Source organism: Brachionichthys hirsutus, chromosome 23 (genome assembly GCF_040956055.1).
Source record: "Brachionichthys hirsutus isolate HB-005 chromosome 23, CSIRO-AGI_Bhir_v1, whole genome shotgun sequence".
NCBI lineage: Eukaryota > Metazoa > Chordata > Actinopteri > Lophiiformes > Brachionichthyidae > Brachionichthys > Brachionichthys hirsutus.
In genome coordinates this window covers 492,030-515,555 of record NC_090919.1, presented here as the reverse complement: position 1 = coordinate 515,555, position 23,526 = coordinate 492,030, and the positions used below count along the sequence as shown (strand labels likewise).

Sequence of the window (23,526 nt, the reverse complement as noted above, 5' to 3'; positions counted from 1 at the left end):
AACAAAATAAAAAGCATCTTTACCGAAATCAGAAAACATTTAAACTTAAAAAAAAAAACTCTACAAGCCATGTTCTTGACAAAGACTTGGTGAGTCGAGTGCAAAATAAGTGTTCCCCCCCCCCCCCCCCCCATATTAACTTAATTCAGACACAACCTCTGTAGTGCAACCCACGCAAGATAAACCTTTATCCTGTCCCACTTTTATTCTGAACGGATCGTAATCCAACACGCGCCCCGGTTCCCTATATGAGGATTTCAATCTGGTCATAGGCAAACGCTTAGTGGTTATCAAACGTCCAACGGGTCGACTCCGGGTCCACGGCGGATTACTGGCATGCTTGTGCACGATGTGCATCTTGTTCTGAAGCGATGGTAGAACTCCGTCGTTTGTTCTTTTTGTGATGGAAAATCACAGATTTACGAGTCTTTCTCCAAAATAAAATAAAAAGATGCGAAGCAGCGACCAAGTTCAGATTCTAAGAGGTAAAACCGAGGCCATCGACAGACGCGTCGCTCAAATCGCTCAGATTCAAACCCACACGTGAGATCGCAGCTACTCTAAGGTATGATCACCCAAACATTCCTCCAAGACTGCGGGTGTAAGGACAGAGGGGGGGTCCTCCCGGACCGATCCAGGCTGACCATGTCTTCGTCTTACGTCCCGGGCCTCAGGTGTCATGGCAAGAGCGGCAGCAGCGGCTCTTGAACTGGGGCAGCGGACAAAGCTCCAGCTGTCGCACCTTCTCGCAGTACCTGGTGCTGTCTCTGCAGTCCCCTGCTGGACCACAGACGGGACGGTTATTATAACCACTTGTGTTTTTATTTTATTTCTGTTCCTTTAAAGCATCTTTGAATATTAGGAAAACATTCTACAAATGAAAATTCTTACTATTACCATTAAACATGCTGTTCAGGAAGAGTTCGGCTCATTTTCACTCTGCTGCAGTACATGCCATTTCCTGTAGGTGGCGGCATTTACACACAAAACGAACACCTCACCTCTGCCGCAGGACAGAAGGTTGCACCGCTGCCAGCTGGGTGGGCGGGGCCTCCACGTGCAGCGATGCTCCACGGTCACCTTCCCGGTCCGGCGGTGCGAGCAGGTCACCTGGCGGGACTGGAAGCCGTGCCGCCCGCAGGTGGCGGTGCACTGGGTCCACGGGCCGGCACGCCAGAGGGAGGCGCAGGCCTCGGCGGAGCAGTTCTTCAGGGAGCTGGGCCTGGAGCCCAAACGCACAAAGAAGAGGCTCGTGTTTCAGCACCACACAACACCTAGAGGAACATTCCCGTTACCTCTGGAGCCCGCTGCACGTCCTGGAGGGGGTTCTGGTCCCGTTTGCATCCTGGCAGTAGATGTGGCGGTGCTGCGTGGCCAAACCGGAACCAACGCATCGGCCGTTACACTGAGAGAGAGAACGTCGTTCAGATTCTCGCTCCGACCCGCCTCCCGGTCGGCGTCGGTGTAACCGGACTCACCGGCCCCCAGCGGGTACTGGCCCACCTGGACCCGGCGCAGGGCAGTCGGTTGCACAGCCTGGTGCTGGACGGTCTCCTCCCTGTGCCAAGGCAGTGCTGGCTCCCCACCTGGGCCGGCGCACCCTCGGCCCCCGTCACGCAGCGGACCCTCCGGGTCTGAGACCCGCCCCCGCAGCTGAGCGAGCACGGAGACCAAGCGTCCACTCGCCACCTGATCCCACCCGGAAGTCAAGCAGGGCTTTATGGATCGTACAACCTATCACGAAGCAGCACCCGGTCCGATGGAGGGTCCTGGCCCAGCGTGCAGTAACAGCAGCCTACCTGAGGGGGCAGGCTTGTCCACGGCACAGCTCTGGAGACTGGCTGCTGTTACCCCCGTCAGGGCAAACGGTTGCCCCCACCCCATCACCCGGGACACAGATTCTTCCTTTGCTGCCTGAAAGTACGATTAAAATACGCATTTGAAGTATTTGTAATACACAAGTGTAGACAGTGTTTTTAATCCCGTACTTCCCGTACGTTTCTGTTTTTACACAAACCCTCTTTGTCTCGCAGCGCGTTGTTTAGTCGGAGTCTTTAGGCCACTCTTATTTCAGCAGCGCTACATTTCGTCTTTGGGGGCGGGGAGGGGGAGGGGGGGGGTCATGGTCAGGTCAGATATGAGATTGCATTTTCCTAGAAGTTGGATTATGTTTTCAGGTTGGGTTTCCCGACTGAAGTCGTTCCCACGACGTGGAATTGAGCGTCCATCAGATGTGAGAATAAAGAATGAAGGAAAACGCAGACGGGAGAGTTCTCCTCCTTCCTGCACCGCCGGGGGAAAGCTCACTCAAGAATCCAAAGGCTTGTCCAGCCAGCTGTCTGGAGACAATCCCCCCCCCCCCACCCCCCCACCAATAAAGACATGGCAGATTAAGCAACCGGAAAAATCCTGCTTATGTCAGACACAAATCGGTTTCCACCGCTAACAGGAAATGTCTGCGAGGCTTTCCCTGAAAATACTAAATATGGAGGTTCGTCCGTTCACCCAAAACAAACATAATCTGGACCCGTAATCTGGACCCGTACCTGTAATCTGGACCCGTAATCTGGACCCGTACCTGTAATCTGGACCCGTACCTGTAATTTGGACCCGTACCTGTAATCTGGAACCGTAATCTGGACCCGTAATCTGGACCCGTACCCGTAATCTGGACCCGTACCTGTAATCTGCAGCCAGGACGAAAGCGACGCCGAGCCGAGGCGGTTCCTTGCGGTGCAGCTGTACAGACCCTCGTCCGCCTTGCCCGGAGACAAGATCCTCAGAGACCCGCTGGGCAACAGGCCCATTCTGCAAAGAACAAAGAACAAAGAACAAAGACGGCGGGTCACCTTCCGACACGCCCCGTCCAGGTGGATTCCTTCCATTTGCAGCATCGGTCCTACCTCCTGCTCTGATGCAAGACTTCTCCGTCCTTTTTCCATGTTAGGGACGGTTCCGGGTTCCCCAGGGCCTCGCACCTCAGCTCCAAACTAGATATTGGCTTCTGGAGCAGAATCGGCACGCCCACGTGAACCACCCTATCAGACGCTGGCGCCGCTCCGAGCTTCCTGGACCGCTGGATCATCACCGGGCTCCGTGCCACGGCGTTCGGTTTGTGAAGCGGGACTTGCGTGGAGGATTCCGCGCGTCCCGGGGGATGCAGGGTGGACCCGTCGGTTTCGCCGTGTCCCATGGCGAGCTCTTCGAGCAGTTGGGTGATGACCTGCCCCCCCCGAGGCCCCATGACACCTTCAGAGAGGCCGTCGATGACCCCCCCCGAGGCCCCATGACACCTTCAGAGAGGCCGTCGATGACCTCGTCTAGCCGCTGGGTATCCGTCGTGAGCACCAACGGGCTGGAGAGGTCCGAGCCGTGATCCTCCACGGCGGAATGCGGCCTATCGGCGATGTCCTTCTCATTTTGCCGGGAACCTTGGGCTTCGAGCAAACGCTCGACGACGGCGTCGTACCGATTCAGCTCCTCGAACCCATCTCCTCCCGAGGTGCCGTCTGGCTGCAGAACCTTGGGGTTCCCCTCGGGGCGGTGCCACGTCTCCGGAGCAGAGAGCTTCCGCTTGCTGCCAATTATTTGCAGGACGAAATGCTCCTGGGCCGGCCCTGCCACGCAGGTGTATATCCCTGCGTCAGGCGGCGCCACCTGCTGGATCTTCACGGATCCTAGTGTCGTTACGGAGACGCGTGGGACACCGGTAAGGGGCTTGCCGTCCTTCAGCCACTGGACGTGTCCCTTGCGGAAGTGGCGTGTTGGGCAGCGCAGTACCACAGTTGTCCAGGGGAAGAGGTAGGCATAGCCGCCGACGCCCAGGTGCAGCTTTCTGCTCTTCCTCCACTGGATATAGACCTTTCTTTGGGCCGGCCCGGTCGGGCTGGGCTTCACGGGGTCTGAAGAAACCGACGGGACAGACCAACGGTAAGACTTTTGCTTGTTTTTTTTATAATTGTCCGAGACGGGATGAAACATTTCTGATTGTCCACTGCAAATGGGAACAGAACCAAACGGTGTCTCTTACCATCACAGAGACGGGCGGAGCAAGGCCGGGTTCTGGTGGGCTGGGCCATCGGGGGACAATCCTCGGGGTCTACCGTCACGTGTCTCCCGTCTTCCCCGTGTTTCCTGCAGGTCGTTTGTCGCCTCTGAACGCCACTTCCACAGGTCACTGAACACTGAAGGACAAAGACGGAACACCGATGGACATAAGAAGACTGTCTGTCCTGCAGACAGAAGGAATAACGCTTTGGTTCTCGGGGACGCCTACCTGGGACCAGTCGGCCGCGGTCCATTGAGGAGGACACGCCTGCTCGGCACAGGCTCGCTGGTTTTGGAGGATCTCGGAAGGGCAAAAGGAGTCGGGCATTTCCAGGATGCTGCCATCTGCCAGCCGCTGTTTGCACAAGACCCGCCTCTTCTGAGCTCCCCCGCCACAGCTACGGGAGCACTGCAGGGACAAAGACGAAGACGCGTCAAGTCTCATCGCTGCGGCAGGTCTCTGTGGGGCGAACCTGCCCAAGGAGGACTTGCACCTGTCCCCAGTCAGCCGTGTCCCACATCGGAGGGCAGTCGAAGCGGTTGCAGGCTTGGACGGGACTGGGCTTGGGCTTGAGACAGTCCCCGTCCCTCGTGATCTCAGTACGGTTGCCGTCTCGGGACGCCTGCTTGGCGCACGCCACGGTGCGGCTCATCAGACCCACGCCACAAGTAGCGGAGCATGAACTCCACGCTCCCGTTTCCCACCTGTGAAGACAAAGTCCATCACGACCGTCGGACCCACGATCAGCACAACTTCCCCTTTTAGCTCCGCCCCAGTCTTGGACGTGAAGGGGCGTGTCCAACTTGTCACCGCGCCTCAAACTAATTTAAAACCTCGACTTCGCTTCTTGCTCGGCAGATAAGCGTTTCATATTTACCCAAGGGAATGAATGTTTCTACACCAATGCTGCACCCGCACGCCAGACCCCGTAGCCCCCCCCCTTCAGAGGGAACTCTATCCAAAGAGTGGGGCTCAACACGGGGGGGTGGGGGGGGTGAGGAGGCCTCGGGGAGGCAGCGAAGCGCCAAAGGAAACACGTCCAAAACGCCGTTTGTTGTGCCTGAAAACAAGATTCAAGGCCTGGAAAAACAGGCGAGAGCGTCCGGGTTGCCTGAGAAGCGTGCGAGCGGTGGGACGCAGACACCGCACGCCGCGTTAACGCGAAACGTGCGGCCCCGCCCCCGCCGTTGAGCCAGGGGTCGGCCGCGTTACAACACGTGTCACCGCGCTGCCGAAACATTCAGCCGCTTCATAGTGCTCCGTCTGCGGAGAGTAGTTGGTCTGTCCACATTCTGCACTCCAACCTGCCCCCCCCCAGGGTCGTTCAGATAGAATGTGATGAAGATCTTTCATTTCCTGCACCATTAAAGGAGCTTTCATTTTTCATTTACAGTCTCCAGGTGTGAAGCGGCGCGGACGCACAAACTGTTCCCAAAAACATCTGGGCTCCTACACAACGAGGCTAGTGGGCGTGGCCCCCGGTGACCCCTGACCCCTGCTGTCACCCAGCCCCTCCTGGCCTAAATGAGGGTTTAATTAAACCGAGAGTGAATTAAGATTTTATAAACAAGCTTAGTAGAAATTAATCGTCTTTTTAATGACGCTAAAGTGTTTCCAGGCTTCACCTGTGAAACGTTCATTAATTCCAGTCCAGGTTTTGTCTTTGTCCATAAATCAAGTCTGAGTTATAAACACTGAGGCGTAAGCGTTGGCGACGGGGGGGGGGGGTCGTACCTTGGGGGGCAGGGCTGAGTCTTGCAGCCCTGGAGGAGCTGCGGCGGCCGGCGGGCGCTAACGCACGCGCTCTGGTCGGTGGCCTCCCGGGTCTGCTTGTTGAGGCAGGTGACGACCGCTTCCTGCACACCTGGGAAGCCCGAAGACGTCATGAGAGCGGGGATTGGAGTTTATTCTCACGTTTAACTCAGTTTCTCTGCCTCAAACCCTGCCCTGGGGGGCCGCGGGGGGGACGTAAAGCGCGTGATGTCAGGTCACGCTAAAAGCGCCGCGACAGAAAGTCTGCTTCTAATGTTGGGGCAACGACAGTGAAGCGGGGACTTCAAAGGCCTGGGCGGCGTGATGGCCCGCCCCCCCCCCCCGACCCGAGGGTGCACGCGCGACATAGGACACTCGTCTGTAATCATCCCCGAATGGGAGGTCGTTGGGTTTGGGCGAGAGCAGGAGCAGACGCTGACGCCCATCTGCAGAAATGAGGTTACACAACGCCCTCGTGACACACGACCCAGGCGTGGGTTCGGGGGGCGGGGCCATTACAGCGGGCCTCGCTTGGGAACGCCGCCGCAGTCTGGCACGGAGCTCGCGGCGTCGCACGGAACGCCGTCCGTGATCGTATGACTTCAACGTTTTTCGTCATCCGCTGGCACGAGGTCGCCGTTCGCCGCCGTGGTCGCTCCCTCTAATGGCGCGGCCGGGACACGTTCAGCCACGCAGATGGACCGCAGTTTGTCTCCGGGATCTATGGCGGATTCAAACGCAGGACGGAGAGGCATTCGGGACGTTCATGCAATAAATGGCGGTTCTTTTAATCCTCTCACTCCGCCCTCTTTTAATTCGCCGCTCCAGCCCAGCGGATTGCCACGATGTCCATTTGTCACCCTGACAGATGCGCCGTTGGGACGCTGGATGTCTCTGCAGCGCCACCTCGAGGTTGACATTTGCATTTCGAGTGGAATGTCGCCACAAATAACGGCCTGCTACGAAATTTGGTACAAATTCTTACGCCTCCCTGAGAAAAGGTTAGCGTTCAAGGCGCAACGAGCAAATGTTAGCATGCTAACAGATGAAATAATATAGTGTTAGCACGTAGCTCGTAGCATCTCATAAACCTACCTCCCCCACATATCTCTGAGCACGCCGTGAACCCGTCATACTCCCAGTCGTGCAGCTCCCCCTCCTCCTCCTCCTCTTCCTCCTCCTCCTCCTCCTCCTCTTCGCTCTCCTTGCCCGACAGGCCGGAGCAGGGAGTCGGATAGCAGAGCTGACTGGCAGCAGGTTTGACTCCTTCGCATTCGTCATCGGGCACGTCAGCAACGGTCTGGGAGAAGGAGAGCAGCACCTGGCACCTGACGCTCCGCCGCTGGGTCCCGGCGCCGCACGTCCTGCTGCAGGCCTGCCAGGGGCCCGGGATGAAGCTGCAGGGAGGAGCCAGCGGCGCCGTGATTAATCACACATGGAAGGATTGAAACAATAATGCCATTCATTCGCTGTAATTCACACACCTGCGCTGGAAAGCTGCAATAAAGTTGTGATTGGAAATAAAGTCAGGCTTTTGGGCGTTGCCTCGGATGCACATTTAATTCCTTTACTAAGTATTTATGAAATCCGGTCCTGGATGAACGGCGTTCGGATCGGGTCAGAGACGCAGTTTGTGGACGCTGCACCAGACCTTCGTGGTGCCTCGGCCTTGCTCCGTGCAGCTACGCACCTGAAGATGACCGAGTGGCTGGAGGCAGCCCGGGCGCTCTGCTAACGATGCTAAGCGCTAGCCGAAACACAATCGGGACCTGCACCAGCTGGACCGGATCCACCGGGACAAGAAGCGGCAGCTCTTTGGCAGGGTGAGGACTCCCCTTGTGCAGGTCTCGTTTTGGACCGGCGCTGCCGCTGACCCGCGGGCCGCCGGAATCAGCGCCAGATGCTCGTGATGCAACGGGCTCGGCTTCCCATAAAAGCCGCGGCCCCTTTGAAGTGAACGACGGCGTTTTGGATCAGTGATTTGTAATGTCTTCCTTCTGCATCGTTAGCGTGACTCGGACATGTGGCGCTGCGATCCCGTTCGGGTTCGGGTCTCACCCTTAATCTAAGAAAGCTTTTTCATTCCGAATGGAAACACGAGCTTCCCGAGCTTCCCGAGCTTCCCGAGTTAACTTCTTTTACGTCTGGCTGGTCTTTCCACTCCGGAATATTTACTCCTGGTGCTTCCTGCTTGTTTGGGCTTCGTCTCAGAACCTCATCACGCCGCTTCTCAGCTGTTTTCACATCACCGAGCACTTCATGATGCAGAAATCTCGGATCTCCGGAGTCTTGAAAACAAACCATTTGCCTTCCGCTAATGAGGGCGTGCGAGTCAAACCGGCGCCCGAGCCCCCGTTCACATCACCGGGATGGAACGATTCCGATTGGAGAGGATTCATGCAGGAACACGTGGCGAGCGGATCTCAGAGAGGCGCTCGCTGGAACAACGGCTGGCGCTTTCTTCCCACAACACAAAGCCCCCCCCCGCTGGTTAATAAGACGACTCCATAACGAGCTGCTAATTACAGCGAGGTCGGCTCTTTATGGGCTCGCCGGGACCCGAACGAAATGAACCACCGCCGGTCGAGCCCCGCGAAGCCGCAGAAATGTTTGCCTTCATGCTTCGCTTGGATCCGAGTTCGTTTCCGGGAGGAGACGCTTCCGACGCCGGCAATGGGGTGTCGGCGTGAGGCCCCCCAGCAACGTGCTCCTCGCCCCCCCCCCCCCCATTGTGAACGTCTGCGTATTCCACACGGATATATTTATGGGCTTCTGCAGGAAGGACATGTTTGGGCCGTGTCCCCCTCCCTGCCTCCAAAGATAAGTCAGAGGAACAGATGTTCTGAACCGGCTAACAAGGAGATGCTGGGTCGGACCCAAACACCGGCCGCCTGCAGAGGACGGACTTTATTAGCCCATTGCTATGCGGGACAGGAACATCTGGAACACCTGAGGCTGGCTGAGGTCGTGCTGGTGGCCGGTGGACGAAGGAGCCGCTTTCTCACCTTGACCGGCCCCAGGTGTCGCGTTACTAATGAGCAGATACTTTTCACAGCCATCGTGGTTCCCACCTCGGTTCTTCGCTGACGGGGACTTCCTCCAGCTCGATGGCCTGCTTGTGCCACACGGGCTTCGCCTCAACCGGGAGCGGATCTGGACAAAGACAAACGGGGGGGGGGGTCATCACTCAGGACAAGCCGGTTTATTTTAGGAATAAATGCACGTTTGGCGGCTAAAGAGCACCCCACCGATGGACTTGTAGCAGGGCACGGTCACCAGGCATTCCTCCTTGATGTGGGGCTTGGTGGGGGGGTTGCAGCCGCCGGCGTGGAGCCCCCTGTGGTCGATGCACAACACCACCCTGTAGCGGAGGCCGTGGCCACAAGTCACGGTGCACTGACGGAGGAAGAATCGATAAATGACTCGCCACCGTCTGACAGAAGGCTAAAGACAGACGCCTTCCAGCGGCTCCCTGCAGGGGGGGGGGGGGGGGGGGGGCTATGTGCGTCCTCTGCCAACACAAGCATTTAAAGGCAAGTTCACAGGGAAGAATGTGCTACATAAACAGCATCTCCGGGATTTAGCGTCAGCAGGAGGATCTGTTCCTGCTCCGCGTTAAACGGGATCTAATCTGGGATGTTGCATCATCCGGAAATACTGGAATGCCGTCCAAATGCCTGTTGATGCTGTTAAAAAACGGTGCGTTCAGGGACCCTAACGCAGCTCGGCGAGACCGTCCAGCGTCTTTTCGACGTTTCATGCTAACTCTTTTAGCTTCTTCGAACGCCATTCGGAATTGGCGCGGAGCGACGCTGCCGACAAACGGACACCAGGAAGCGCTGTCTTACGGGCGACCACTCCTGGGCCAGCCAGACGGGGCAGGCGAAGGCGTTGCAGGGCTGCAGGATGGCGGTCTTGGTGGAGTAGAGACACTTCCACTCGTCGGTGGGGGTGATGACGCCCTGCATGTCCTCCTCCACGCAGGACACCAACCGGCTCTGGATGCCCCCGCCGCAGGAGGCGGAGCATGTGGTCCAGGGGCTGCTCTCCCATCTGAGGTTAGTCATAAATGAAATCAAGATTTCAGTTGTGCTTTAGGGGGGGGGGGGGGGGGTTTGGCCTCGCGGGTCTGGGGACATACCGGGGCAGCGGGTGGTAGAGGTCGTACGGCATAATCTGCTTGTAGCCATCGCTGGAAGAGGAGACACAGAAAGCGGGACCGATGAAAGACGCCCGAAGTTGAAAGGAACCGTCCGCAGGGCGTCTTCCCAACCTGGCCAAGCACGGCTCCATGCTGCACTCCTGGAGTCTGGGCTTGGGTTTGACATTCTCCGGGTAGTAATGGCAGTACTGGTCCACAACCACCCGGCCGCTCCGGAGGTCGTAGCATTCCGCCGACGTTAGCTGGTAGCCTGCAGACCGAGACGTCCGTCACGGAAAGGACAGACATGGACTCGAGCGTGGACGAGGCCCCCGCGCTCACCTCCACCGCAGGTGACGGAGCAAGGGAAGAAGTCGGTCTCCCTCCAGCGGTGGGCGATGGGCTGGTAGTAGATGAACTGGACCAAGCTGTCCGCTCCGCCGGAGAGCAGAACCTGCAGAACCAGTGGGATCCCTTTACCTGTTGGGTTTCATCGGCGCGTTCATCGGCATTAACAGAGCCCAGCTTAGAAACACCACCAAAGAGGGATCTACCAGCATTCCTCATCACCATGACAACCTGATTCATTTGTTTAAGGTTCAAACAGGCGACCCGGAAAAACCACGCATTTTTCTCAATCCCCGTTTTCCGGCAGAATTCCCTTCGTCCTCTCAGCCGCTGCCCCGACACGGTTTCCTCTCGGATCGCCTGGAGCGGAACGTTTTTAAACCGGCGCCTTTACCGTCTAGAATTTAGCTGATTATACGGAAAGACTAAACGTACGTACGACGACGACCGAAAGAAACGGCGGCACGAAAGGAATCCGACCACAGCCCTTCCCAACCGGAGGAGAAAAGACGAGATAAAGATTCCGGACTGTTTTTAGTGGGATTAGGTCATGCACGGCGGACATTTTTAACGGCATCGTGAACATTTTTCTCTCAACCGCCCGAAACGCCCGAAGCCAGATTCAACCCACAGCCGCTTATTCTCTCGTTTACAGTGGAAAGAATATCCGGCGACTTTTTCGTACGCTTTTCCATCCGTCCGGTCCTTTCCCAGCGCCGCGTTATGAATTGGCCGTCTGCCACACGACAGATTATAAAATTATGCGTTTATAGCTTCTCCGGTTTCGCCCGAGCTTCTATTCGCTTTTCGATGGTTTTCATGATATTTAAGATGCTGCAACCGTCGTGTCCTGAAGAACCGCCCCGAGCTCAGGGAAGAGGCTGGTGAGAACTCACAAACTCATTACGACTTAATAATCAGCTCTCATTTTACATCAGCCAAGTGGCTAACATATTGATCATGTTGGCTGGTCGCTTACTTTGACCGTGAAGTCAGCTCCGAGGGGGCCGGCGATTCTTAGGATCTCCTTATCCGAGGGCCTCTGGAAGTCCAAGGTCGTGTTCTCCAGGTTGAACTGGCCCGATTGATCAAAGACCAGCTCACCTTTCACTCCTCCTAGAGTCTTACTCTCCACATCTGAAGGAGAGAGAAAGCAGAGCTGGAGCACAACGACTTCGTCGATTCTTCTTACTGCGCTGCCGCACTTGGGGAAATAAAAGACGAGCTCTTCAGAGGATGACCTTCATTCGACCTCGAGCCTTTCCACGAGGCCTTCGGGCACGTTTAGCCGCACACGCAACACAGACTGGTTTTGTTCGCGGCCCGCCAGGAAGAAACGCGTCGACTAACGGTGGAGTAAAGGAAAGGTGCACGAATGGAACGTTTGCTATCGATATTATCCAGCAGGGAATTCGACGCCAGGGCTTTGGCACCAGCGACATTCAGTGGAAGAACGATCTGTTGGGATGCGAAGGCACCCTGGACCTACCAGGACTTACACAAGTGATCCGGACCTTTCAGGACCAGACGGACATGACGGCTCTGATAGGGAATGACGACGACGGCGTCCTCAGCTGGAGGGAGAAACCGCAGATGAGCGCAGCGTGCAGGCTGGTTGCGTCATCAGCGAGCAAAAGCGAGGTTTCTTTACTTTTTCCCGAAGCGTGCTGGGTCTTGTAGTGCCCTCGCACCAGCCTGCAGGACGAGCCGTCTCCGCCGCAGACGCCGCAGTTGTCCTCCTTGGCCGCGCTTCCCAAATCGTGATCGCAACCGACGATCTGAGAGGACGCAGATGGAAGGAAAGAGGTCAGACTGGACAGCCAATCAGAGGCCTGATCCCAAGCATGCTGCTCATTGGCCATTCATCTGTAAAGCAGACGCTGTCGTCTTAGCAGCGCTAGTCCATCCCCCCCTTGCAGTTTTTTTATTTGTTAGATATATTCCGTCTTAGACAGAAATGTCCTTTTATGGGTCTGCAGGGTCACGAACGTGCAGAAACGGAGAATCGATTCTTAACGCTTTTACAAATATCTGTCACAAATGTCAGTCTGTATCAAATCTAATTACGCCGTCGTCTCAGGAAGGCCGTCTGGAGCGTGCCGTCATTGGAAGCCGCACTTCACAGATGCACTCTGGGAGACGGATTTACCGGATTTTCTTAATAAAATTGACTCCGGTTACATTTCTGAGAAGGTCATGCGTAAACGTATAAACGGAGACGTCGGGAATAGATCCGGTGTCCCACCTGGCAGAGCCCGCTAATGCACATGTCCAAGGACTCGGTGTAGCAGCGCGTCCCGTCCAGCACCTTGGGGGCCAGCTCCACCACCAGTCCCGAGCCCTTGGCTTTGCATTTGAGGGCGCAGGGGTCGTCCGGGTCGTTGCGCACCGGCAGCCACTCGTGGTACCGGCCCTGGTGTCGCACGTCTGCGTGGGCGGAGCACTGCTGGGCCCGGAAATCACCCGCGTCCGGAGGGCAATCCTGGGGGGGCCCCCGAAAACATTTAGCTACGTCATTGCAGAGGACGTCGCTCATTCACGTCTGGCTTCCTCTCTGGCAGCAGCGCCCCGGATCAATGAAGCGCCTTCCTCGCCGTAACCCCCCCCCCCCCCCTCTGACATCCTAAAGATGAGTGTGCTGAACTTACCACGTTACTGCAGGTGCGATATTTGATGTTCTGCCCTTCGCAGGTCCTGCAGGAGACAGAATGAAGGCACGGGTGAACGTTGGCGCCGCAGGATGGAGCCGGCACAGCTAGCATGCTTCGCTGGAAATGCTAACCGTTAGCTCCTAATGAGCACAGTGTGCTGCTGGGATCTCTAACGGTGGCTGGGACCCTCCCAGTGGGAACCATGGGCAAAACAAACCAGGAAGAAAAGCAAAGATAAAGTCCAGAGGGTCTTCAAACACCGCTGACCGGCGTGTTTCGGTGCCACCGTGACGGCCCGGTTACCCGAGGCCACGGTGGAATTCGGCTGATCTGGACTCGTGATCGGAGGCAACGTTACGCTTTAGGACTTTGACAGCGTTATTCCAGCGAGAGCAGGGAATGGATGCGAGTCGTACGGCGTGGCATGAACATTAGACCCCGTGACCAATCCAGACGGGCCGCTCTGCCAAGCCAAACAGCCGGCCATGAGGCTCGAACCCAAACACGAGAGCCGAGACAGGTAGGAAAGATCTGGATCAGTGGGACAAGCAATATAAAGTAGCCGTTAAAAAAAAGAAAGGAGGCAAAGGGAATAAAATTAATTTCCCTTCTCATTTCCTCTTGATTTTGGAAACTCCAACACGGAGTGAAAGGAAAGCAAGCCCGGGGGCGGGGCTTCATACGGGAAATCAGCATTCTGGAATACCTCAGCCGTAAATCATGACCTGCTGGTTGAAGACGGAGACGATGCCGGTTAGCTTTCAGTCTTCCTGTTAGATCGTTGTTGTTTTGCTGCTTCTGGCGCAGCGGGGGTTAAATAACACCATGCGGGCGCTCCACGTGGAAGATAGCGTCAGCGTGCCCGGCCCGAGGTCGTTAGAGCTACTTAATTAGCCGTAGCCTTGGGAAAAACGCTCTTAAATACCGGCACGCCTCCGTTGGCATTCCCAAACGCCGGCTCGGGTCCGGGGGGGGGGGGGACGAGCCGTTTAGTCGCCGCCTGCAACCGAAAAACACGGAGCGTCCTCATCAGGAGTTCTTTCCTGGGACTCTGAGAAGACCTTTAACTTCAGAACGTCGTCATTAAATCGGCTGCAGCTTGGCACCGCGTCCCTGCACCCTGATAAAGCCCCCCCCCCCAGAGTGAAGTTCCTCCTCCCCCTCCTCTGGAGAGTGTTTAAACACATGCTTACAAATTGTCTGTGAGGTTCCACCCGTCTGCAGGTCAAAGAGGTTCTAACTTTAGACTTAGACATTTATTTTATTGCATGCGGAACCTGATTGGCTGGATGGATTTAATCAGTTCAGAATCAGTCGTGAATATTTCTATCGTTTCTACGTGAAACGAAAAGCGCATCCGAGCACGCGTCGGATGCCGATTGGCTGAGGTGGGATCGTACTTGGAACTGAGGCATCGTCTGAGGGAGTAGGAAGCTCCGCCTCCACAGGTACGGGAGCACTCGCTCCAGGATCCCCAGGCGTCCCACAGGGTGTCCCGGTCCTCCTCGGATCGGGCCGTCCGCGAACTCTGCACATCGGGAAAGAAAAAGGGGTTGATGACTTTCATCGCCCGGAGGGAACCGGGACGAATACTCCTCCGAACTCCGGAACGCCAGGGAGCAGCGCTCATCTTTTCGGGCCGGTACTTTGTGAAACGTTAGCCGCGCCTGAAACTTCTGTTAATTACATCACGCTCCATTTGGCAGCGGCGGTCGGATGCCGCGGGATCCAAAGTCAACGTTATGAGAAGATGAACTCAGACCTCCCTCGAGCCCCTCCCCCCGGGGGGCGGGGCTTCATTCTGGCCCAGATCTGCTCAGAACCCTTTTTCAGCAGAGACTGGATGAAGGCCGGGATCAGGTGAAGCGAAAGGGGAAATAGTTCCCCGAGACGGAAGCCAAGACGGAACGCTTTTCTGCCCGCTGAATGAAACTCTGGATAAAAATAGACCGTTGGAGGCGGCGCCGGGACAAAGCCCCGCCTCCTGTGGAAGCTTGAAATGCTGCATTCAGGCCACGAAAAGGGAACGCAGAAAACGTCGATGATTTCCATCTCTAACGATGAACCAGGAAAGAATGTCCGAAAACGTTCGTAAAACTTTCTGAGCAACACCTGCTCTCGGAAAGATGGACGCCGCTGAGCCGACAGCGAACGCCCCGCGATGCGTTTGAGACACGCAGTCGTTTAGGAAACAGCCAGCGCCGGCGCTACGAGACCAGCGTCGGGATCCTCGGTAAATAAACAGGCCGTGCACCGGGCAGCCTCAATTACAGCTGGAAGGGGGGGGGGGGGGGGGAAGTGGAAGGAGCTGAAGGGACAAAAGGGGACGGGGATGTGGAGGACGTTTGGCCGGCCGCGCCGCTATTGTTCTCCAGAGGAAGACGAGACTCCTGTCCATTCTGGGGGGGGGGCTCCCGTCCACGGAGGGGACATTAGCATACGATAACAGCGAGGCGAGCGCCGGAGTGCACTTTATTTAAGACATCTGTCAGGATGAAGGAGACGAAGGACATTTTCCCTGAATATGGAAAAGTCCTCGTCGGGGGACGGAAAACCGACTCCATAAAAAAAGAAAAGAGAAAGAAAAAGAGAAAGAGAAAGAGAAAGAGAAAGAGAAAGCGTCCCTTGTCCCCCCCGGACCCGAGCGGGCTACTTTGACACGGCGACCTTCAGACGGGCTGCGCTGACCTTTAAGTCACTGAGAAGGAGCAGAGCCTTTTCCAAACCGGACACCGGTTACAGGTCATGATTTGCAGGTCCAGCTTTTGGTTCTGGTTCTGGCCCAGGTCAGAAATAGAAAAGACAAAACCCACAAGAGGAGAAAGTAAACGTTACGGTACCAGGAGGAGGAGGAGCGCCGTCACCAGGAGCCACCAGGAGACAAAGTCCCGCTCCATGCTTGTCGGAGTGAGTCCGGTCCGGTCCGGTCCGGTTCGTGGTGCCCTCCCGTGCGTCTCCCCCGTCTGCCGACTCCTCTCCGACTCCCGTTCTGCCTCGGGAGCAGCTCGAGAGAGGGAGGGAGGGAGGCAGAGTGTGTGCAAACGCAGGGGGGGGCGGGGGGGGGGGGGGGCGACTGGGCCCGATCCAAGCCCGACAGGTCTGGCACAGCAGCCAATCAATAAATGGACCTCGGGCGGGCCGCTTGAAAGGAGGAGGCGGGATCAGCTGCAGCCTCGACACAATGTGTGCGTCTGTGTGGACAAAGAGGGACGATGGGAGACAGCTGGACGCCGCTAGCCCCTCCCCCCTCGCCCGATAGCTCAGATTGGTTTACTCATCTTCCTCCGGCGGTCCTCGTAGAGGACTCGTCGTCGCGTTTGGCCACCCGGGAGCGCCGTGGCTTCACGAGGATTGGGATCCGTGCGAGTGCCTCGTGGAAGTCAGGTGACATCGTGCGGTGAGAATCCGGATCGACGCGCTGAAGCTCGGCCTCAATGGGGCCTTTCATAACATCTGGCAGCCGGAGCCGGGGCCGGGGCCCCCGCCAGGTGTCCCCTGGAGGGACAATTCCTCCGGTTGTGGAGAAAAAGTAGCCGCAAGACGGACAGCCTTTGGCACAAGAGGGACATACGGGACGCCGAGTAACTTTCCAGGTTGAATCACACAAAGAGGGAAAGTGGGTGGAGCCTGCTGGGGCCCGTCGACGCCCGTCGACGCCACACGGCAGACCATCATCCCGGCATTCCAACCGCGGCGTTCCAGGAATAACAACAACAAAGAACTCCCTTTGATTCAAGACTTCAAACACCGAATCACCGGGGCCCCGAACCCTCGAAAATCAGCCCCCCCCCCTCAGCAAATAGCAACCAAATCTGTTATGGAAACGACAAGATGCTTCCAAAAAGTCAATGTTTTCATTTTTAGGACTTTTCACGCTCATCGAGGGTCGGATGGATTTTGGGATTTAAAGTGATACAGGCAGGATCTGGTTTTGGGATCGGGTAGAAATGTTAAGATGGGGGTTCAGCATGAACACCCCCTCCGGGAATGCTGCATCGTGGCAGAGGTGGGGGGGAGAGCGGCGCTGCGTGGAAGGCCATTTGAGGGATAAACAACGTGCACGAGGGGAAGGCCGACGGCGGCTTGGCCTTCAAAGGACCCGTCGTCTTCAAAGGACCCGTCGTCCCGCTGGAACGTCCCAAAGACACCTGCTCAAAACGACCGTCACCTGATCCCACCTGTCTAATCCTCTGAAGCTCCGCCTCCACCTCGGACCAATGGGACGCGTGATGAAGCATTAGCGGTGACATTTACCGCTTCCTGAAACCGTGCGTACGGTTCAGGGACCGAGGTTTTCTGCTGCCCCCCCCCCGGAAGAATCCATCTCACTTTAACCGGGCCGCTGCAGGTGTGGCGCTGAAAGAGGAGGAGGCGGGTGTAAATGAGCCGCATAAAGCTGCTGGGGTCGGCCCACCCGGGCTAGAGGGGACGCGGGGGGGCGTGGGACCCACAGCCAGACCTGGACCAGGGCTTATTTATGGGCTCCGAGCAGCACCGGGCTTTAACCGCCCCCCCGGGTCTCTGAACAGCGACCACATTGCTGGATCATTCTGGAGCGCCCCCCCCCCCCACACACACACGTTAATCCTGCTGCCTTTCAGACTGGACGCAGATGCAGATGCTCCGAGCGGTGGGGGGGGGGGGGACTTCAGCCGCCGTGACGGCAATCAAAGTTTGGACCGGGACCAAATTCAACAGCTCCTACGTCGGGACGTCTTCCCGGCCCGTCTGAGCGTCCCTCCGTCGACAACGGAGTCGGACGAGCTCATCAGGACGTTCCCTCGGGCCCCGGTGGGGGTCGACACTCAGCAGCTTGTCCGCCGGGCTCCGTCAGGGTCTCAGAAATGTAAATATGACATCTCTGATCACGTCAGGATCCGTAGCGGGCGTGACACGGAAAAAGCTGCAATTATCTCATTTCGGCTGATTTGGGTTCGAGGGGAGGAGCCGGCGTCCCGACCGGCGTCCCGACCGGCGTCCCGAGGATGAAGAGCAGCTCGGTTCAAAGCAGGTTTCCGGGCCGCAGACGAGAAGCAGCCTCCCTCCCGAACCTTTGGAGACGCGATAGTCCGGCACCAAACGGCGAAATGAAAGCGCGTCTGTTTCGTATCCTGATCTCGGCTTCGGCTCCGGGGCCACGCATGTGTTTCCCATTGTTGAATCGTCTCGTGTATTCGTCCCGGGCGCCCAGGCGATCAAAAGAAGCGCCCCGATGAAGGTGGAGGACCCTTGGAAGCGTCCTCTCCAGGCTGACAGGTTTCACTCGCTTGAATAACGGCGCAATAACAGGAGGAGCAAAGGCCGGCGAGCGCCTCCATCCCTCGCCGTGACCCGCGGCTGACCCCGCAAATGTGGAAGCCATTACAGAACAATGGATGACACCTCGGAGGAGCAGCGAAACACGCTCGGCCTTTCACACGCACGAGGAGGAGGAGCCAAAGAGGAGGAGGAGCCAAACGCTCACGTCCTGGTGCGGAATCAGGAAACGGATGATGTTAGCATTTAGCATCGCTGTCGCCGAGGACAGCGGCAAGGACGGGGTGAAACTGGCCTCTAAATCAAACGTCTCCGATTGGTCGGCTCTTCTCACGCCAGGCGCTTTAACCAGAATGTTACCGGGTCTGGACGTTAGCGGAACGCGTTTCCCTCCACGAAGGAGAACGCGAAGCTTCCAGAGGCGCAGCGAGACGAAGCGGGAGGACGAGAAGGTCGTACGTCACCCCCTTAAATACACCCGCCTCTCCGAAAGTCGGTTTAAACGGCGAACATGTGCCCGGGGCCATGTTCCTCTGCGGCGCCGCCGCCATGTGGAAACGCCATTAAGTTCACAGAGCAGAATCACCGAGCGCACGCTCACGGAGACAAAACCTCACGTGTCCTCCGCCGCGGTGAGCTCGGCCAGGTGGCGGAGACGGAGAGGAAACAGGAAGAGAGCTGAAACGGATCAGAGCACCCCCCTTACAGCCCCCCCTCCACCCCGTCGTCTCAGGAGCGTTGGGGCTTACAGCTGTCCAAACACGCTACCGTGGTGAACTCCCCGCCGCTGAGGCGTTCCAGAGGCGACGGCTGACAAGGCGGTAAAACCTGGAGGAGAGACGCGGACGACGAGTCGAAGAGGAACGCAGAGAAAATTCACAAAAGAGATAGAAAATAGCACGAGAGCGAGGGACGAGTCACAGCTCAGCAGCGGCCTCTAGTGTCCGACGGACAAAACTGCAGCTCAGAGCTGGGAGAAATCCTCTCCACGAAGGCGAAGAAGATGCACGTCACTCCGTGTTCATCCGACCAACCGCTTCTGCCGCAGACTTTGACCTCTGACCCCTCCAGCAAGAGGGAAGTGGATCCACGAGACCTTCAAGGGCGGCGATATGAAAGCAGAAATCCCCGCGCTGGGAATATCACTTTACAATAAACACACTTGAGCAGACGCTTCGGGAGACCGTGGGAGACGCGTCCGGAGTCTCCTCCGGCGTGTCGGAGGTTTACACAAACCTGCAGCTTCTGGCGGCGGCCGCCAGACGAGAGGGCGTTAAAATAAATCCTCGCCGCTGGAAGAGCTGCAGAAGTCGTTAGCAGACACTCTGCTCTGACGGGGCCCGAAAACCAGCAAGGGGGGCCCCCCCCTGTCTGGTGGGCCCTCTAATCGGGGTCCACCAAAGCCTCTCCATCTGTGGCCACGCCCCATCCACGCCTCCACCGGCCATCACGCCATCATCCGATTCCTGCAGCGACGGAACGACTTCCTGTTCAGGATCCGTCTCCGCTTCAAAACAAGATCTCAGGAAAAAGCGAAAGTCGAGCAAATCGAGCTCGAAGTTCCAAAAGCCGGTCAATCAAGCGCACGCCAGCGAGGCCTGAACGCCGCACAGCTGCTCTGACAGCTTCCCCCCGAATCCGGAGTCCGGTGCATCTGGTAAGCATCACCGCGGCGAGCGCCGCGTTTCCAGATGAATAGAAGGGGCCTTGTTCCTGGAGGCCTCGGCGGTTTGTGCACCCGTGTTCAAACCAGAGACCGGGCCACGCTCGCAATCTGCAAGCCCCCCCGCGCCGGCACCCGGAGGCGAGACCGCCGAATCGCAGGAACGGGTCCGCGTGCCGGATCCGAGGACGACCCGCAAGGCCGTTCGTACGACACGATCGGCCTGAGAGTGACTGAGGCGGCGACAGCCGAGAGAGAGCCTTAAATCGGTGCTTTCTGCGTTCTGAGGCCCGTGGAGAGATTCGGTGTCAGAACGCCGCCGGGCGTTCCAACGGCGCCGGGCACTTCTCACTTTTGAGCTTGGAAGAGAGTCGGGGTCATTATTCAATCTTGTGGTTTGTGAACAGATTACTTTCTCTCCCATGGCTCATTTTAAGCCCACGAATAAAAGCGTGTGTGTGTGTGCGCATGCGTGTGCGTGTGTGTGTGTGCGCACATGAAATTTCACGGTCTTGATTTTCTCATGTTTACAATGAGAGCGGTTACATCAGTTTACAGTGATGCACCAGCGAGAGAGAGAGAGAGAGAGAGAGAGAGAGAGAGAGCACCATGTTCTATCTGCGGGGATCAAACGCGTCTTTGGAGCTCGATGCAACGCGATGGCGTTTGATGCTTAAGGTGCAGAAATCACAAACGCCATCGCGTTGCATCGAGCTCCAAAGACGCGTTTGATCCCCGCAGATAGAACATGGTGCTCTCTCTCTCTCTCTCTCTCTCTCTCTCTCTCTCTCTCTCTGGACGCAGCACAAACACAAACAACGGCGGGATTACACGGCGGTAGCCGGGAACACACAACCACACACACCCAGGCTCGCTACGTGGCTGTTGTGAGGTCGCGTCCCGCCGGTATTGCCTCAGCAGCACCAGCAGCGCCCCGGCGCGGGACCGCGTCAAGCAGGGAGGGGTCATCAATGCGGCAGCGTGAAGGCCAGGGCTTTACTGAACACACATGTTGGTGGAATAAACACGGGGGGGGGCAGAAGCCACGTGGCTTTACGCCGGGACCGCGACTCGGAGCCCGGCGCCCCTCGGCTGTAAGGGTCACCCTCAAAGGTCGGCATCAACCCAGATGGATCTTCACCCCATCACCACGGTCTTCCTCACCCCGGCTGGACGACTATCCTCCGTAGCGCTGCTAGCGTCGAGCTAACCGGAGCGATGTCGGGAGGAAGACTTCCGAGACTTCCCGGCGTCCATCGTCTGGGCCCGGCGCTCCGCGGCGACGCTTTGTTTTCTCGTTGCAGACGCGTTGACAGGATGTTTACTTCACGCGTTTCTCACCAACACGCATGAGTGAGTTCATGCTGGAAGCGTTCGGGCTCCACATGTTTCCCATCTCCCCCCCCCCCCCCCCCCTGCTCAAACTTCAATCTCCCTTTCTGATTCCAAACACTCGGCTCCGTCTGCCCCGGGGGAAACGTTAGCCCATTTCACAACATTAGGAGCTCCAGAATCCCCTAAAGCTTTGGGGGGGGGCTAAACATCCCACCTGCCCACCGAGGTCAACAGGCCCCTCCCTTTAATGAAGACAGATGAAGTGTTTAATTGTGAGCGCCTGTTGCCCTTTCCACCTGTCGCCGCATGAGAAACACAGCTGCTAGCGAGCGGCGGGCGGCGAGCGCTACGAGAGCCACCCGTGGAGACGGGACGAGATCGGACCGGGCCTGCGGTCGGAGAGAACCCTAACGCCGCCCGTGTCTTCCACCGGTTCTGACTGATCAAACTAATATTTATTAACGCGTGGGTCATGGTCCGGGGAAATTTACGACCATCTTTTCTGTTCATCTTCTCAGTCGCGCTCATTTGTTCACAGGGGGGGGGGGGGCTTTCTCACACTCGGCAGCCACCGGACCCCCCCGCACTCCGATTCAGGAACACCTCGACGTATTTAATATTTGTTTATGACTGCTGACATTCGCCGAAGCTCCGCGGTAACGCTCGCCACCCCATAATAAATACGGGTCATCCACGGAGGCGTGTCCGACCTGAGCTATTTGAGACAGCTGCATTCCATCGGAGCCGTTCCTGCAGAGGCTGCCAGGAAAAACACTTCCCTTCAGAGGGACCAATCCATCCGTGGCCTGTTCGGGGTGCTGGGGAGGTCAGCGGCGCTGCCCACCAGCCGACCCGGGCACGAAAGTTCAGCGAGAGAAAGGGAATACACGCCGGAGCGCCGGGATCCGCCTCCTGGGTCGCTCGCTAATTGAGCGCCGTTTGTCTTGGCCGGGAGTCAAGATTAATACCGAGAGTCGGGATCTGACGCGGAGCGGCTCCCCGGGCGCACGGAGACCGGAATCCAGTTAGCGCCGAGAGGAACCACAGGCGTGGCTCCTGGAAGTCTGGAGGCTCCCTGAGCAAATGCACGTTAGCATCGGATGTAGCCTAGCCGTCCCACTTACTAGCACCTTGGCAGAAAGTGTTCTCCGATTTTAGGATTCCATGGCCGCACCTTTGTGTAAGAATGATTATTTGGGCAGAGCCCAGATTCTAGGTAGCATTCCTGCTAATGCTAACGGCGTTTAGATTCACGGCGGGGTGGACAAGCTGGACGCCTCCCTCCCAACCGATTCCACGACGCACTCGGGCGAGTGATGGTCTTCTCAAGCGCCAAGGTGATGACAAAGCGGCTGAGAAAGCCGCCGCACCCCCGAAACAGTGCGCGAACGAGCGTTAATTGATTTGTAAGCGCCGTCGTGCATCAAGCCGGGTCGGCCCCGCCCTCCGCTCCCAGCGTCCCAGTCATCCGTTTCGGATATGGTCGAGTCGTCGCTCGTCTGAAGCGGCGTTACTGCAGCAACCCATTTAGCGGCTAATGGCTAGTAAAGTAAAAACAAACGGTCCTTACGGGGTCTTCGGGTTTCTGGATGACGTCACGAAGAGGCTCTTCTGCGAGGTGGTCCCGTCGAATCAGAGTGAATTCCCTGATGAAGACGGCGTCCCCGTCGTCGGCCCAAACGGCGGCCTGGAAGACAAACAACCCTGTCAGAGGTGTCCCGCAGGGAAATAGAGATGGAGGAAGAACTGGGAGGCGGCGGGACGATGCCCGGAGAGGCCATGAGGGTCTTCATCACTCCTCTCCCTGCATCCGTCACGTATCGGACCATCTGATTGGACCAAGGCTCCGTTAGCGGCACAGCGGGGGGCCCCCGTGCGTCATAAACACCCCGTTACGACCCGGATCAACCGCCTCGCTTCCAGGGCGTGAGCCGAGGCAAGTCGGGAATGAACATTTAGGAAAACACAACCTCACCCCGGACGCCTGAACGCAACACGAGCCTCCGCTGGCCGGATTAGCGTTGCGTTCGAGCGCGGCCTTCATGTCAGAGATGCTGAAAATTATAGCGTTGCACAACCACGAGCCAGAAGTAAAGCTAACGTAGTGTGAGGTGTGTGCGTGTGTGCGTGCGTGTGTGTGTGTGTGTGCGTGTGTGTGCGTGTGCGTGTGTGTGAGAGAGAACCACCTCAGGGACCAGATGTCCTTGCTCAAGGCTAAACGGAGGCCTGGCTGGGATGAACATACCGATTGTGTCTCTCCCCCCCCCCCCAGAAATGATTTTCTCACACACGCTAAGAGTCTCAGCAGACGGATTTGACAACCATTTCCTTG

At 57.3% G+C, this 23,526-nt stretch overlaps 1 protein-coding gene across 1 annotated transcript; it reads right to left on the bottom strand.

The window, feature by feature from the left end:
• Window positions 1–150: 150 nt before the first annotated feature.
• adamtsl3 (ADAMTS-like 3) lies at window positions 151–23,238 on the bottom strand. The gene is made up of 28 exons (XM_068756053.1): window positions 23,170–23,238; window positions 22,942–23,023; window positions 22,765–22,898; window positions 14,341–14,468; window positions 12,938–12,983; window positions 12,535–12,771; window positions 11,941–12,067; window positions 11,789–11,863; window positions 11,269–11,426; window positions 10,284–10,395; window positions 10,074–10,212; window positions 9,942–9,992; window positions 9,649–9,853; window positions 9,049–9,196; window positions 8,872–8,953; window positions 6,896–7,197; window positions 5,783–5,912; window positions 4,542–4,752; window positions 4,277–4,456; window positions 4,031–4,184; window positions 3,294–3,902; window positions 2,904–3,249; window positions 2,681–2,808; window positions 1,800–1,914; window positions 1,479–1,689; window positions 1,296–1,405; window positions 1,002–1,222; window positions 151–780 (listed from the first exon to the last, which is right to left on the bottom strand). The coding sequence occupies exons 1-28, from the start codon at window positions 23,236–23,238 to the stop codon at window positions 671–673; spliced, it is 4,620 nt and encodes a 1,539-aa protein (XP_068612154.1). The 3' UTR covers window positions 151–670.
• Window positions 23,239–23,526: the final 288 nt, after the last annotated feature.

What these genes read in the sequence shown, in the direction of transcription:
- adamtsl3 (XM_068756053.1), bottom strand. Translation starts at nt 23,238, where the DNA reads ATGAAGGCCGCGCTCGAACGCAACGCTAATCCGGCCAGCGGAGGCTCG. An exon ending in GAAAGGTCCGGATCACTTGT is followed by an intron (nt 11,427 to 11,788) that starts GTAAGTCCTGGT and finishes TCTCTCCTTCAG; the next exon opens with ATGTGGAGAGTAAGACTCTA. An exon ending in GAGCTGACTTCACGGTCAAA is followed by an intron (nt 10,396 to 11,268) that starts GTAAGCGACCAG and finishes CTGGTTCTGCAG; the next exon opens with GTTCTGCTCTCCGGCGGAGC.